Genomic DNA, 13,479 nt, shown 5'->3' with positions numbered 1-13,479 from the left:
GTGGCAGTGGGTATGTTTATGGGTATGCAGAGGCTAATGCTGCTGTTAATGTCTCACTAGAAGAGCAAGATGAAGGGATCAAAGTGACCGAAGTGAGGGTTGTAAAGGTGGCGAGGGACCAGGACCAGAGACAAAGTCAACAAGAAAGGGGAGCTTGTTCTTTACAGGGCAGCACCACATGTATGTCCAGGAAATGTCCTCAGGCTTCAGATGATCCAGCTGAAGCCTAGAAGGTGCCACACTGCCAGTGAGTAAGAACGGGACTGCTTTTCCTGAGGTATTCTGCCATGGACTTCTGCTTTTTATCCCCTTTACTGTTGGGTACCAGAACTAATGGCATCCTGTGACTTGTACATCAGTATCACTGACCAGTGTAATGGTGCATCTTCCATTTATCTTGTGTCTTGCTTAGCCAAACCAGGCAGTGTGAGCAAAGACACACATATGCCCTCAAGAAGATAACTTTTCAAACTATCTGAAAATGAAAAGCAAAAATTACAATTAAATGTGCCTTGACCATATTAACCTTTCTTTAAGATTGTAACCACTAGTTCCAAAAGTCACTTTCATTTTGTGACTATTTTCCAAGTAGAGAATCACGTTACTTGTTATCAGAAACCCATGTGTACATTTGAGTGAGAGTGTTGATATATTGTGCACCCCAATAAACTTATCTAGGGGTCAGAGAACAGAACAGCCATAATATTAAACATAGAGGTTAGGCAGTCAATATTGAGCACTCCAGCATCTGGTTGTACTTCCATTTTATTTAAACTCTTTTCTAAGTCCCTGTTGGGACCATGGTTTGGTTTGGGTTTTTGTTTTTGATATTGTTGTTTGTTTTTTACTTTTGAGACAAGATCTCTCTCTGTAGCCCTGGCTGTCCCGGACCTTGCTCTCTTGGTGACCTCAAACTGAGATATCCACCTGCCTCTGCCTCCCAAGTGCTGGGATTAAAAGTGTGCACCACCACTGCCCCTAGAAAAAAATATTTTAATGACACTTATCCATAACTCACATCCACTGTTGATACTTCTGTCCCTTTTTGCCACAGTATTCTGAAGCAAATTCTAGACCTTAATGTCATTTTATCTCAACATATTTCATTATGAACTTCTAAAACTAAATATTTATTCATAATCACGAAGATATAGTTACCTCTGGAAATTAATACTGCTTCATACTTCTAAATCCTCTATTCTCAGCTTATAATGCTTGTTTTGCAAGTCACTTTTTGTAATAGAATTGTTTGAAATTGGATGTAGACACACTGCACCTTGTCCAGACATTGTCACGTGTTCTGGTTCCTCTTCTGGAGCAGTTCCCATCGTCTCTGGAAGTTCCTGAACTTGATCCTTAGACAGTCCTCATTCGACACTGACCCCCCCACTTCCACTGACATCACGGATTTTGTTCATCTCCCTGCTCCCTCGATTCTATGTACGTTTATACTTCCTCATGAAGATGGTTCTGAGTCCTTCACCCTCCCGCCTGCCTGCCCGTCAGGAGCCCGGGGAACTGGGTCATCATCTTCCATTCATCTGAACACAGTTCCTGACTCTGGGGACTGTCCAGTGACTTTAGTGAATGGGATTCCTGCTTCTTCTGTCGCAGGCACAGTCAGTGACTTGGGTCAGTTAGCTCCTAACCCCTGGCAGCATTTCTGTTACCAGTTCTGTCCAGTGGCCAAGCTTTAGCTGAGTCACTTGCTTTATGGAGGTGCAGAGTGGCCATTTTCTAATACTCTCATGTTTTCCCCATGTGTGCTGGTTGGAAGTATTTGAAAACGGAAGACGTCCTTACCATCCAGTGCCACCTATCTACTCTTGTATGACATGTCATGGAAACAGGTGTCTTCATTCTTGTCATTTTAATTTTCGTTTTGTGCTCTGGTGCTTGTTTGAGACAGGTCTTCATACATAGCCCAGGCTGTTCGGGAACTCACTGTATAGTAGAGCCTGGCCCACATCTCCATCCTCCTGCCTCAGCCTCCTGAGTATTTGGGGGCTACAGGCCTATACCACCACACCTGACCAACTCCTTTTCCTTAACTGCTAATGTAGGTAGAGAGTTCGTATCCCGCAGAGCAGATTTTTCCTTTTTTTTTTTTTTTTTTTTTTTAGTACTGTTAGGAACTCTTAGTGTTTTTTGTTGTTGTTTAGGTTTTTTAAAGTAATATATTTAGCATATCTTAATAAATGTCATTTTAAATATTAAAACTATCCCATCTTTGGCTAGTAGGAGTCATATACTGGATTGTGTGTGTGTGTGTGTGTGTGTGTGTGTGTGTGTGTGTGTGTGTGTATATCTGTGTCTGTGTGTATTGCTGATGTCTAAACCCAGGGTTTCACAAATGATAGACAAGCAGTGCCATTGAGCTACATTCCTGACTCTCTCCGTGTCACTTCATAGTTTTTATTTTTCTAGGATATTTTATTGCAGTTTTAGATTCATAGAAAAAAATTAAATATTGAGATTTCTGGTACTCCCCATTTGTTACAATTAATAAACTTATATTGGCATGTGCAACTTGTATCAACTTGGTGGACTTTAAAAGCACCATGGAAACAAATATGTAATCATGTGTTATGTGACACTATTCCTGGGGAGATGTGAGCAGTTGTCTCCTCGATCCAGGTAGGGAGCAGAAGGTAGACCAAAGTTAGGATATCCCCAGAGTTCAACTTGGTGAGCCAGTGAGTTTTCTTGGGCCAGGGATTATTTACAGGAGCAGAAATTACTCAAAGACAGCTGCGTACCAAAAATCCATTCCAGCCAGATGACATCTCCTGAGAGTTGGAAACCTGGAGCACACTGTGCAACCTGCGGGCAGCTCGGCAGGTCGGAGGCTGTCTCAGGCAGCTCAGGACGAGCCTCTTTCTTCCGGGTGGCTCACTGGTCACTGCTTCTTGTAGGTGGCTTACTAGTTCCTGTTTCCTCTGGGCAGTTCAGAGGTCTGGACGTCTTGTGTCCATCGTGTTATCATGCAGCTGGTCTGGAAGTGTTGCTCAGAAGTCCTCTCAGCTTCTGTATGCTTGGGGAGGGAGGGACTGGGTGAATCTGGTCTTCCAGATTCTTCCAGGATCTTCACTTCCCAAGATTTTAAACATTTAAACATCCCAGAGGGATGGAATGTTTCACCTTCTTTACAGCATCTCTGTCGTAAGGAATTTCCCTGCAATGTGGAAGGTCTTCTCAGATTTCAGAATGGTTACACAGCAGCATACCTATGAAGGATTCTAGAGTAGGCTAGTTGCTATGAAAAGACACACCCTAAATTCGAGTGGTACCAGTTCATGGGCTGCACCCACACACACACACACACACACATACACTGAATGAAAAGGAGAAAGTGAGCTGTGCACGTCATAGCTGTCAGCTTACTGACTGCATGCAGTGTGGCCAGCTGCCTCCTGCCCCTGTCATTGTGGACTGTATCCCCTGGACCTGGGGTCACAGTAAAGCCTTCCTAAGTTGCTTTTGTCAGATACTTTGTTACAAATGAGGTGAGACAAATAACTAATGTGTGTCATTATCACCCAGAATCCCTAGCTTTCTTCAGGGTTCACTTTTGCTGTTGTATGTGTATGGAGTGTGGATCTGAACAAAGGTGTCCACCACTGTGTTGACCTACAGAGTAGTTTCATCACCCTATAAAATTCCTTTAGTGTCCTGCAACACCGAAGGGACTGTGTTCTTACGCTGGGAGCCCCCTCCTTACATTAGTTTTGTTTCCTGTTGCTGTGGTAAAAGACTCTGACAAAAGCAGCTTAGGGCAGAAAGGGTTATCTTAGCTCTCCCAGTTCAGTTTACTGTGCTGTCAAGGCCTGCCTGTGTATCTCTGCAAGTCTCCTTTGCTAGATAAGTGTCTCAGGGACTTGGGCTGGTAAGAATTCCCGTCATTAACCAGTAAGAGTGGCCTACTGTGCTGGAACCACACACATGTGAGGGCTTATGCCAAATGGCTGCTTTCTTTCTGAAGTCTGTAGTCCTGGAGAAATGGTTCATCAGTGAAGAGTGCTTTGCCGTTCATCCATGTGGACTGAGTTCAGATCTCAATACCAGCTGTCAAGGGGAGGACTCATAGATGCTTGTAATGCAGCTCCAAGTGATCTGATGACTTACTGTGGTCTCCCCAGGTGCACGTGCGTGCGTGCGTGTGTGTGTGTGTGTGTGTGTGTGTGTGTGTGTGTGATACACACACTAAAATAATGAAAAATACATAGTATTAGAAGATAAAAATCCTCCAAAATGAAAACAAAATCAAGTGGATGAATGCTAGGTTTCTGTGTGTCTTGAGTATCTGATTGTAGACTCCTATCATAGACCATTTGTCTCTCTGTCAGTATTCACACTTTAAAGAAATTTCATAAGCCAGACATTTAGCAGGTGCTGCCTCTAAAGAGAGCAGTCACCATATAAAAGACAGGAATTTTTCACTCAGTAGTTCAGCAGCCCTCCTGGGCAGACTACATGCTGTGACCAAGTCATAGCATCTCATCTGTACATTCCTCACAAATTTATCACATCAATAAGGGGAAAGACTGATCAAATAAATTACATGAAAATAATAATAAAAATTTTAAAAAATGAGAACAACAACAACAAATCTAGATGAAATGTCTCACCTTTATTTACAGATCATGAAAAGTATGGTGAGGGTCCACCTCACCCACATAAACCACACAGAGTTATGGGAGAGAGATGCAGTCTGCATGCCTGAATCAGGAAAGGTGCATGCCTCACTCACCAGACTGCCTTCAGGCATGCACAACTGAAGATGCTGAGCAGTGGCTGGTCAGGCTGCTACAGGGCTGTCAGCACAGAGCTCCTGCCATGTGCCCAGCACTGAGGAGTTCGCAGTCAGCAGCACCTAAGGCCGACGAGCAGGAGGCAGCCCTGACATTACAGCAGCTGCAGGTGGGAACGTGAAGGCCTTGAAACTTCAAGGTGCTGAGAGGTTTTTTTCATTAAAGCATGTTTTAACACCCCTCTCAAAAAAACAAAAAACCTTTATAGTATATTTTAATATCTGGTAGCATTGGCCTCCTATTGCATGTTATTTTTATTTTCAAAGTATTACCGTATCTTCTTGCTTATATATTTTTCTGTATGGACTTTGGAAAGAACATGCCGAGCTCCAGAGAATGTTGATTTTTTTTGTGGTTATATTAAATGTATAAATTAATATGATAAGTCATGTTGCGTCTGTCTAGCAATATTGTACATCCTTCATTATCTTGAGTCCCCTTTCATGTCTTCCAGGACCTGTCTTCAAGTTCTGCTAGCATGGCACTGCATATTCCTGGTTAAATTAGTGTAGAGTGTTCTGTTTTTACTCTCATAAATCCCCACTTTATACTCCTTAATGATTACATGATAGATTTGATGTTGAAACCCGTCACGTGTTTATTGGTGATCACTCGGGCCAAGTCACTATCCTCAAACTGGAACAAGAAAACTGCACACTGCTCACATCCTTCAGAGGGCACACAGGTAAGATCTGAGAAAAGGCTGCCATCACCTCACCTTAGTCTGGTCCTTCCATGTTTGAAGGTGGCAGAGAACAACCTGGGCTTGGGCAAAACTACAGCTGATACAGGTACGCTTAGTTGATTGTAAGTGCTTCAGTAAGAGATAACACCAAAACAATTTTCTCCACGATTCAAACAGAAGAGAAACCGTTCTCTTGAGAATGTTAAGCCTTTCCCGTTGCTGTGGAGAAAGCCAGTGCTGGCGTGTGTTGAAGGGGTGCTTGCGACCACGTGGCAATGGTTCAAACCCCAGGAGACTGCTAGGACACTTGTCCTTTTCACGCTTGAAGTAAGAAGACAGTGTGCAAGAAAGATTCCCCCATCCCAGAGAGAGGAAAAGGAAAGCCAGACTACATGAAAGGGGGCAGATTGGTCTTCCTAGTGAGCCTCAAGTGTATAACCCCTTACAGCACTGGTGTGCTCAGGATTATTTACATAAGATAAGAAATAATCGTCCATAATTCTGGAAAGGCCTGAATTGATGGCAGTAATGGATACAGGCTTTTTTTTTTTTTTTTTTTTTTTTGGAATAGCATTGGCTCCAGAAAATGTTGATTTTGGAGAAATGTGCCACTGCCTGGTTTATGGGTGCTAGTGGGCTTTGGTGTGGTGTTTTTTTGGTTTTTTTTTTTTTTCAGTTTTTTTGGTAAATAACTAACTCATGCTTTAGTGTCAAGATAATACTCCATCTGGATGTCATAGAAAAATGAAAGTAGATGGGAAAGGATGTTTAATTGAATAGTGTCCATTTAGTCATAAGGGATTTGCAAGGGTGGGGCAGTGAGGGGGCCAGAGAGCTGGCTCAGCAGTTTAGAGTGCTTGCTGCTCTTGCAGAGGCCTCGAGTTCAGTTCCCGGCACCCACGTTGGGTGTCTCCCAACTGCCCTTACCTCCAGCTCCAGGGATCTGACCTGTGTGTCTAGACTCCAGTAGCTCCTCCCACTGCTTCCCAGTGTAGCACGTCTTCAGCTGATAGCATCCCTCCTTCTTGGTGATCTGGAGTGTTAAGGTTCAGGCTGACTGTCTACCTTTTTTGCTTTCGAGAACCACGAGCCCCATCTACAAGTCACTCTTGAGATTTAGACCACCGGTGCCGTTGCAAGGGCGTGATTGCCAGCTGGGTGCAGAGTTATCTACTTTTCCCTCCGCCTGTGCTCAGTACTCCTCCTCCCAGTCTCATGACCACCCTCCCCTTTCTTCTTCCCATTCCCCTCCAGCCTCCTTCTTCAAAAGCTGCTATAGCTTTTCAGTGGTTTATTTCTTGCCTGTTCTGTCCTCTGCTAGAAACTGAAACAGACTTGTCTTTTGTTTCTTTTCTCTTCTGTACGGGAGCAGCCTTCCTGTGGGCCAGGCTGATTCTCAGGATCCTCACACCAAAATGGACTCCCTTTGGACAACAGTTCCTCTCCAGTTGTTGTTCCACCTAAGTTTCTTGCTTCTCTGTTGAGGAAACAACGGAACCCTCTCAATCCGTACCCTCCTGTAGCCGTTCCCATAACTCTTCTAATTCTGTCCTTAAGTTACAAGACTTGCAGCTACTATTCTAACCGTCTTGTTTGGTGGACGTTGTGCTATCATCACCATCCATCACAGAACCCTCCACCCTTAGATGGCAGCCCCTCCCCATCACCCCGGTTCTTTCTGTGAAAGTGACTACTCCTCGTGTGTCACGTAAGTGGGATCATTTAGTACTTCTCCACTTACAAAGGGCTTGTTTGCATGCAGACTGTAGCAGTTAGTTCTTACAAGAATGCCATTCCCTGGCTGCTCCCAGGCCTTCGCCTTCTAGTTCCCTTCCAGCCTAGAGGCAAACATCTGGTTTGTCTCTGTTATCTCATTTGAATTGCTCCCCCTGAGGTGGCCCCTGGTCTTCTGGGATGTGTTTGAGACCTTGTTGTGTTTAACATTTGGCAGCATTTTCCATGGTGACTGTTCCTGTTCCTCCCTGCTCTTGCTGCCTCCGTTCCTATCTGTGAACTAGCCTCTCCCACCTTCCTCCTGCCTCTGGCTGTTCTCAGAATCTGCACATCTGCCTCGGGTCCTCCTCTCCTGACCCTTTGCTCCATGGTGTGGATCTCAATGGATTCTCTCAGTCAGAAAGAAAAGCACAGTTGTTGTTCTCAGATTCCTCAGAGCCCAGTGAGAGCCAAGCTATGCTGTAATGGTGCCTGGTAACAGAGGCCTGGGAAAGAAGCACCAGGGACTTCCAGAAGTGGAGCACAGGCAGCTCACTTGGGGGGTGGGGGGTGGCGGGGGAGGGAGCATTCAGGGAAGCTGTTGCTTGACCTGAAATCCTAGGGAATGAGTGAGTGTTGATTGTTAGGGAGCATCCAGAGGATGTCTGGGAGAATGCCAGCACAGTGAGAGCACAGAGCTCCAAGAGCCTATCTGAGCACTGCCACGGGTGCTCACCCCTCTGAGGCTGCTCGTCTCTGTCTGAAGCAGGAGTGGAGGCAGTTGTGGCAAGTAGCCAGAAAGAAAGCCGAAGTCACTTCAGATCCCTAAGGCTCACCCTCCCGACTTACTTTGGCATCCTTGAGAAACCGTGAATGAGTTTGAAGCCAAGAAACAGAGGCATCCAATCCCCTGGAGCTGGAGTTGCAACATTCTGGTCTTCTGTAAAAGCAGCATGCACTCCTAACTGCAAAGCCATCTCCCCAACTCCAGAAACTGTCTCTTAAAATGGGGTGCTGATGGGGGGCAGGGGGAGTGGGTAGATTCAGGGTAAAATATAGGAAGTTGAAGATCATCACAGTGGGGGCTACAGTGTAGCTCAGTGGGTAGGGTACTTAATAGTACTAGTGAGGCCTGGGTCTGCTCTGGGAGCAGGGGGTTGTGGGGAGAGTGTGCCTGCTGACTAACCAGATTGGAATAGGCAGAAGTGGCCTCTTGACTCTTCAGAAGTCAGTCAGGGGTCCCCTGAGTTCTTTGTTGTTATCACCAAGTTAGCAGGTGGGAGAAACTGTTTCTGCCCTCCGAGTTGTTGGCTGGATATGGCTAAGAGTTTTGTGTTTTCTGCATGCTTGCTGTAATGTAGAGTGTTGCTTAGGTGTTGGGTCTTAATCATTCTATAGTTTAAAGCATGCTCATCTCATTTTTATCATGCAGCATCTTTGAGGCAGATGGCATGGCTCAGGAAGGTTCTAGCTCACAGGAGGGCAAAGGTAGTCACTGAGATGGAGAATGCGGAGAGGAGCCTCATCAGTTGGCTGCAGCACAGTTTGCTCAGCTACACTGAACACCCAGTTCACAGTGTTAAGCTCTTCCTAGGTAGGAGGCCTCTTCTGTGCCTCAGGCAGTCCAAAGTCTTGGAAAGGGGTTTTTATAAGGACCAAACAAAGACCAAAGCCAGATCCATTAGAAGAGGAAGGTGTCTCATCAATTGAGACCTGACTCACACATAGAGGTCTTCAATGTTTGTGGATGGATCCATGGTCATTCTCCCCATCATTCTCTTTTCTTTCTTGGGGAGTCATGGCCGTTGGTCTCATGGTTCTCTTTCATGGGGAGCCAAGGCCACTGGTCCCATTGTTTTATCATGGGGAGCCCTGGCCATTGGTCCTATTGTTCCCCTTCATAGGGAGCTGTGGCATTTGCCCCATCATTCTCTTACGGTGTAGAAAGTCATACAGAAATGTGGAGTAGTGATGGAACCAGCAGATAGCTGCAGTTTCTCATCAGTGGAGAGTTAGGAAACTAATTTTGTGTTCTGAGCTCCCTCTGCTGGATTTCTTTCTGGAACTAAATGTCAAGTACCATGATTCTTTATTGAAGTAATTTCTTCATATACATGTCTACTAAAAAGCTCTAAATTGAGCTGAACAAATCAGGTAAACCTATTTTGACCACTGTAAGTTAATAGCATCAGTAACATCTTTATTTGTATGATTTTTGTTTTATATGGTAAGGTCTTGCCGTGTATCTCAGACTGGTCTCAAATTCATAGCGATGTTACTACCTCAACCTCCCAAGTATGCTGGAATTACTAGTGTGAGTAATGTACCATGCCTAGTCCAAGAATTGTTTTAATTAACATGAACATATGAGAGACAGGAGGGTCTGAATGTAATCTGTCAAAGTCAACTAATTCACAAATAATTAAACACCACCTTATTCATTCACTGTTTAGGAGAACCAAAAGAAGTAGTGTGGCTGTTACAAAAGCAACAAAGAAAACCAAGAAAGTCCTGTGCACATTTGTATCTTCAAACAATTACATTGAGAACTTTACCTTGTTAAATGGACACTTGCACCCAGATCTCTCTGTGAGGTCTGACTCAGTGTGTGGAGACTGCCCCTTAGTTGATGAACATTGGCTTGTTCTCCGTGTGAATGATGCCAGTGTGTGGGGGTCAGTAAAGCAAATGTAGTCCTTGCCTCCACTCACCTACAGTGTAGCCTGCAAACACATCAGACCGATAATTGCAGGTAATTCTTCAAGATGCTCTGTGGGCAGAAGTGCTATGAAGCCCTGATGGGCTGCTTGGAAGCAGTAAGAGAGCCCTCTTTTGTGCAGCTGGAGAGATGGCTCAGCAGTTAAGAGTACTGGCAGCTCTTCCAGGGACCCAGGTTCAATTCCCAGCACCCATTTGGCAGCTCACAGCCATCTATAACTCCACTTCCAGCAGATCCACTGCCCGCTTCTGGCCTTTGCAGGCACCAGGCCTGCACATGACGTTTATGCAGACAAAACACGCACACATAAAATGAATAAATAAGTTATACAGGGGGAAAAAAAGAGAAAGGGGAGAGCTCACAGGGGGAGCTCACAAATCCTCATCACTTAGACCTGGAGTAGTGACTTTGGTGACGTTTTATGTAAGAAGCACAGTGGTCTGAGCAGGCCCTCTGTTAGCCAGTTATTAGCCTGCCCAACTGACTGTGGAGGGTGTGATGCCAGATTCTGAGAAAGTTCTTCATCACACTTGGGCAGACCCAGCAGTTTCTAACTCTAGTTCAGTTTTGCAAGGCTTTTGTACATGTCTCAAAAAAATAATTAATTTAAAAATAGTTCACTAAGCATTTTGGTAACAGGTATTAAATTTCTAAAAACATTTAGACTCTGACCCAGTTCCACATTTAATATTCTTGTCTATGTAAAATAAAAAATGTGGAACAAGGGGATGGAGTTACACAGCTACCCAGGAGGCTAAGGCAAGGGAATCACTTAGCCAGCTGGAGGCCAGCATGAGCAACCAAGTCCTTGTCGTTCAAAAAATAATAGTAAAGAGAGGCCAGAGAAATGTCTGTGCAGCAGTTAGGAGTGCTTGCTGCTCTTGTAGAGGACTGGAGTTGGTTCCCAGCGCCCATGTTAGGAGGCTCACGCCCACAACCACTTGTAATTCCACCTCGGGGATCTGACTCCTCCTTGTGGCCTCCACAGAAGCCCACATGAATATACACATATATACTCATGCACATAAATTTTAAAAGCTGAAAACAATAGTGAAAGAAATGTGAATAGTTTTTATTGAAATGCTTATCTCTGCAAATTTATAATATTCAGTTAAAAGTTGAGGAATCCAGTAAGTAAAAGTAACTCAGGATGCATACATGTTGTAGGATATTACCCCACCAGTAACAATTACATTCATAAAACATATACAGCATAGATTTTACATTTCAACTCCTGTGCTGGTTTTGGTTTGGTTTTGCACTGTGGGCCTTGTGCATGCTGGGCAGGTGCTCTACCACTGATCGCATCCCTGGCCATTTCATCCCATTGTCAGTGTACAGTAGTTCAAGGAAATATTTCCGTAATGACCTAACTTTATAACAGAGCCCATCATCCATTAAGTCTCTGAGTTGATGGATCTTTTCAAACCATGGTTTCTCACAGTGCCCACAGTTGTTTAAATTTGATGTGCTTCTTTAAAAAATCGAGCTATCCATTTTACATGTTTTATAGAAAAAGTCACATCTGTCACCTTGCTTTATTTGTTTCCCTGATTGGGAAACAAATGGCCTGACTTCAGATTCTCAAGCATCCCATGATGAAAAGGTCAGCTGGGTGAAGGCGTCACATCAGCAACACTGCTTACCCAGGAAAGAGGTGTCTCAGCCCAGCTTCATCTGCTAGGAGGAAGGCCAAGGGCATTCACTCCTCCTCCTCATCACACAGCTGCTGGCTCATCTGCCCATGCAGATTGGGTATCAAGCCAGGCGGAGGTGCTGATGAGCGAGCCACAGCTCTGGCCTCCAGAACCTCTTGTCTATGAAGTGACAGCCACTCCGGGGGAGGAGGTCTGTGAGCAATGAGGGCAGTGGCGGGGTTGCCTCTAAAGACATGGGATTTAGGTAAGGTTTGGCATGAAGTGGAGAAAAAAGGTTTCAAATTTTCATTTGTCTGCCCCTCATTCTGCCCTGGTGCTGTGCTTGGCTGCTGTTGGGGGAAGGTGGAGTGTGGTAAGAGTGAGAGCCGGGTTAACCACACATTGCTAGGGGAAGTGAGGTTCATTGTGAACAGGAGTGTGTGCAAGCAAAATGCAATGCACGGAGCGGAAGAGGCTGGTTAGCAAATCCACAGCAGTGGGAGCGAGGGGGCCCCTGTGATCTTAAAAGAGTCTGCTGGGACAGTTAGGAGAGAAACTATATACTACAGCACCTGAAGCTTAGGCAGTGGTTCTCAATACTTCCTAATGCTGCGACCCTTTAATACAGTTTCTCGTGTTGTGCTGACCCCCAACCATAAGATTATTTCATCACTACTTCAGAACTGTAATTTTGCTACTATTATGAACTGTAAGGTAAATATCTGTGTTTTCCAGTGGTCTTAGGCAATCCCTGTGAAAGGGTCGGTTGACCCACAGGTTGAGAACGGCTGGCTTAGTCCTATGTGATTGGTCCAGTCAGTTCTCATCCAGTAGATAGTGAGTAGTGGTAGTGATCAAAGTAGTACCACCTTCCTCACTTCGTAGGGGAGTGTTGTTTTGGTTTCCTCTCTGCTGCCCTATAAAACATTCTGATTTATGGGAGGAAAGTGTTTATTTGGCTTATGCTTCCAGAACACAGTCCATCACTGAGGGACGTCAGGGCAGGAACGCAGGCATAAATCTGAAGCAGAAACTGGAGTAACACTGCTTGCTGGCTTGCTCACTGGCTCGTGATCAGCCAGCTGTTGTATACTTCTCAGTACCACCTGCCTAGAGTGGTGTCACTCACCATGGGCTAGGTCCCCTGTGTTAACAAACAAAAGAATCCTCCACAGGCATGCCCATAGGCCAGTTCAGTCCAGACAGTCTTCAGTTGAGGCATCTCCTCTCAGCTGACTCTAGACTCTGTCAAGTTGACAATTAAAGCTAAGTAGAACAAGGATACTAGCACTTAGGAAATAATTGATTTATACAGGATTTGTAAACTCAAGTTCCCAAAGAAACAATTTCTGCCTCTAATGTTGTCCCTAATTATACCTAATATCCAAATATAAAAACATATCACAGTATTCTGAAATAAAGACATGCAAATAACCAGCAGTTACAAAGGAAAATGCTCAATATCACTAATCACCGGAGAAATCAAAACCACAGTGTAGTGTCCTCTCTCTGCAGGTAAAATGATATGCTGGCTAGTTTTATGTCAGCGTCATAAAAGCTAGAGTCATTTTGAAAGAGAAGCTCTCAATTGAGAAAATACCTACACCAGACTGGCCTGTGGGCAAGCCAGGGGAGCATTTTCTTGATTGATGATTAATGTGAGAGGTCCTAGCTCATTGTGAGCAATGCCTCCCTGGGCTGGTGGCCTTGTGTGCTTTAAGAAAGCAGACTGTCTGAGCAAGCCATGAGGAGCAAGCCAGTAAGCAGCACTCCTCCAAGGTTTCTGCTTCAGGTTCTGTTTCCAGGTCCCTGCTTTGCTTGAGTTCCTGCCCTAACTTCCCTCAGTGATGGACTGAGGACAGAGGAAGCTGATAGAAACCCTCCCCTTCCCATGTTGCTGTAGGTCATGGTCTT

At 44.8% G+C, this 13,479-nt stretch overlaps 1 protein-coding gene across 3 annotated transcripts in view; it reads left to right on the top strand.

Moving 5' to 3' along the window:
* Positions 1-13,479, top strand: part of Wdfy2 (WD repeat and FYVE domain containing 2) — a 143,472-nt gene that overhangs the window by 112,714 nt on the left and 17,279 nt on the right. For all 3 annotated transcript variants that reach the window (XM_059273504.1, XM_059273506.1, XM_059273505.1), the window contains one exon: positions 5,384-5,496. In XM_059273504.1, the coding sequence (XP_059129487.1) occupies positions 5,384-5,496 (113 nt within the window). The remainder of the gene's footprint in view (positions 1-5,383; positions 5,497-13,479) is intronic.

Source organism: Peromyscus eremicus, chromosome 9 (assembly GCF_949786415.1).
Source record: "Peromyscus eremicus chromosome 9, PerEre_H2_v1, whole genome shotgun sequence".
In the NCBI taxonomy this organism is placed as follows: Eukaryota; Metazoa; Chordata; class Mammalia; order Rodentia; family Cricetidae; genus Peromyscus; species Peromyscus eremicus.
This window is presented reverse-complemented; position numbering and strand designations above follow the sequence as displayed.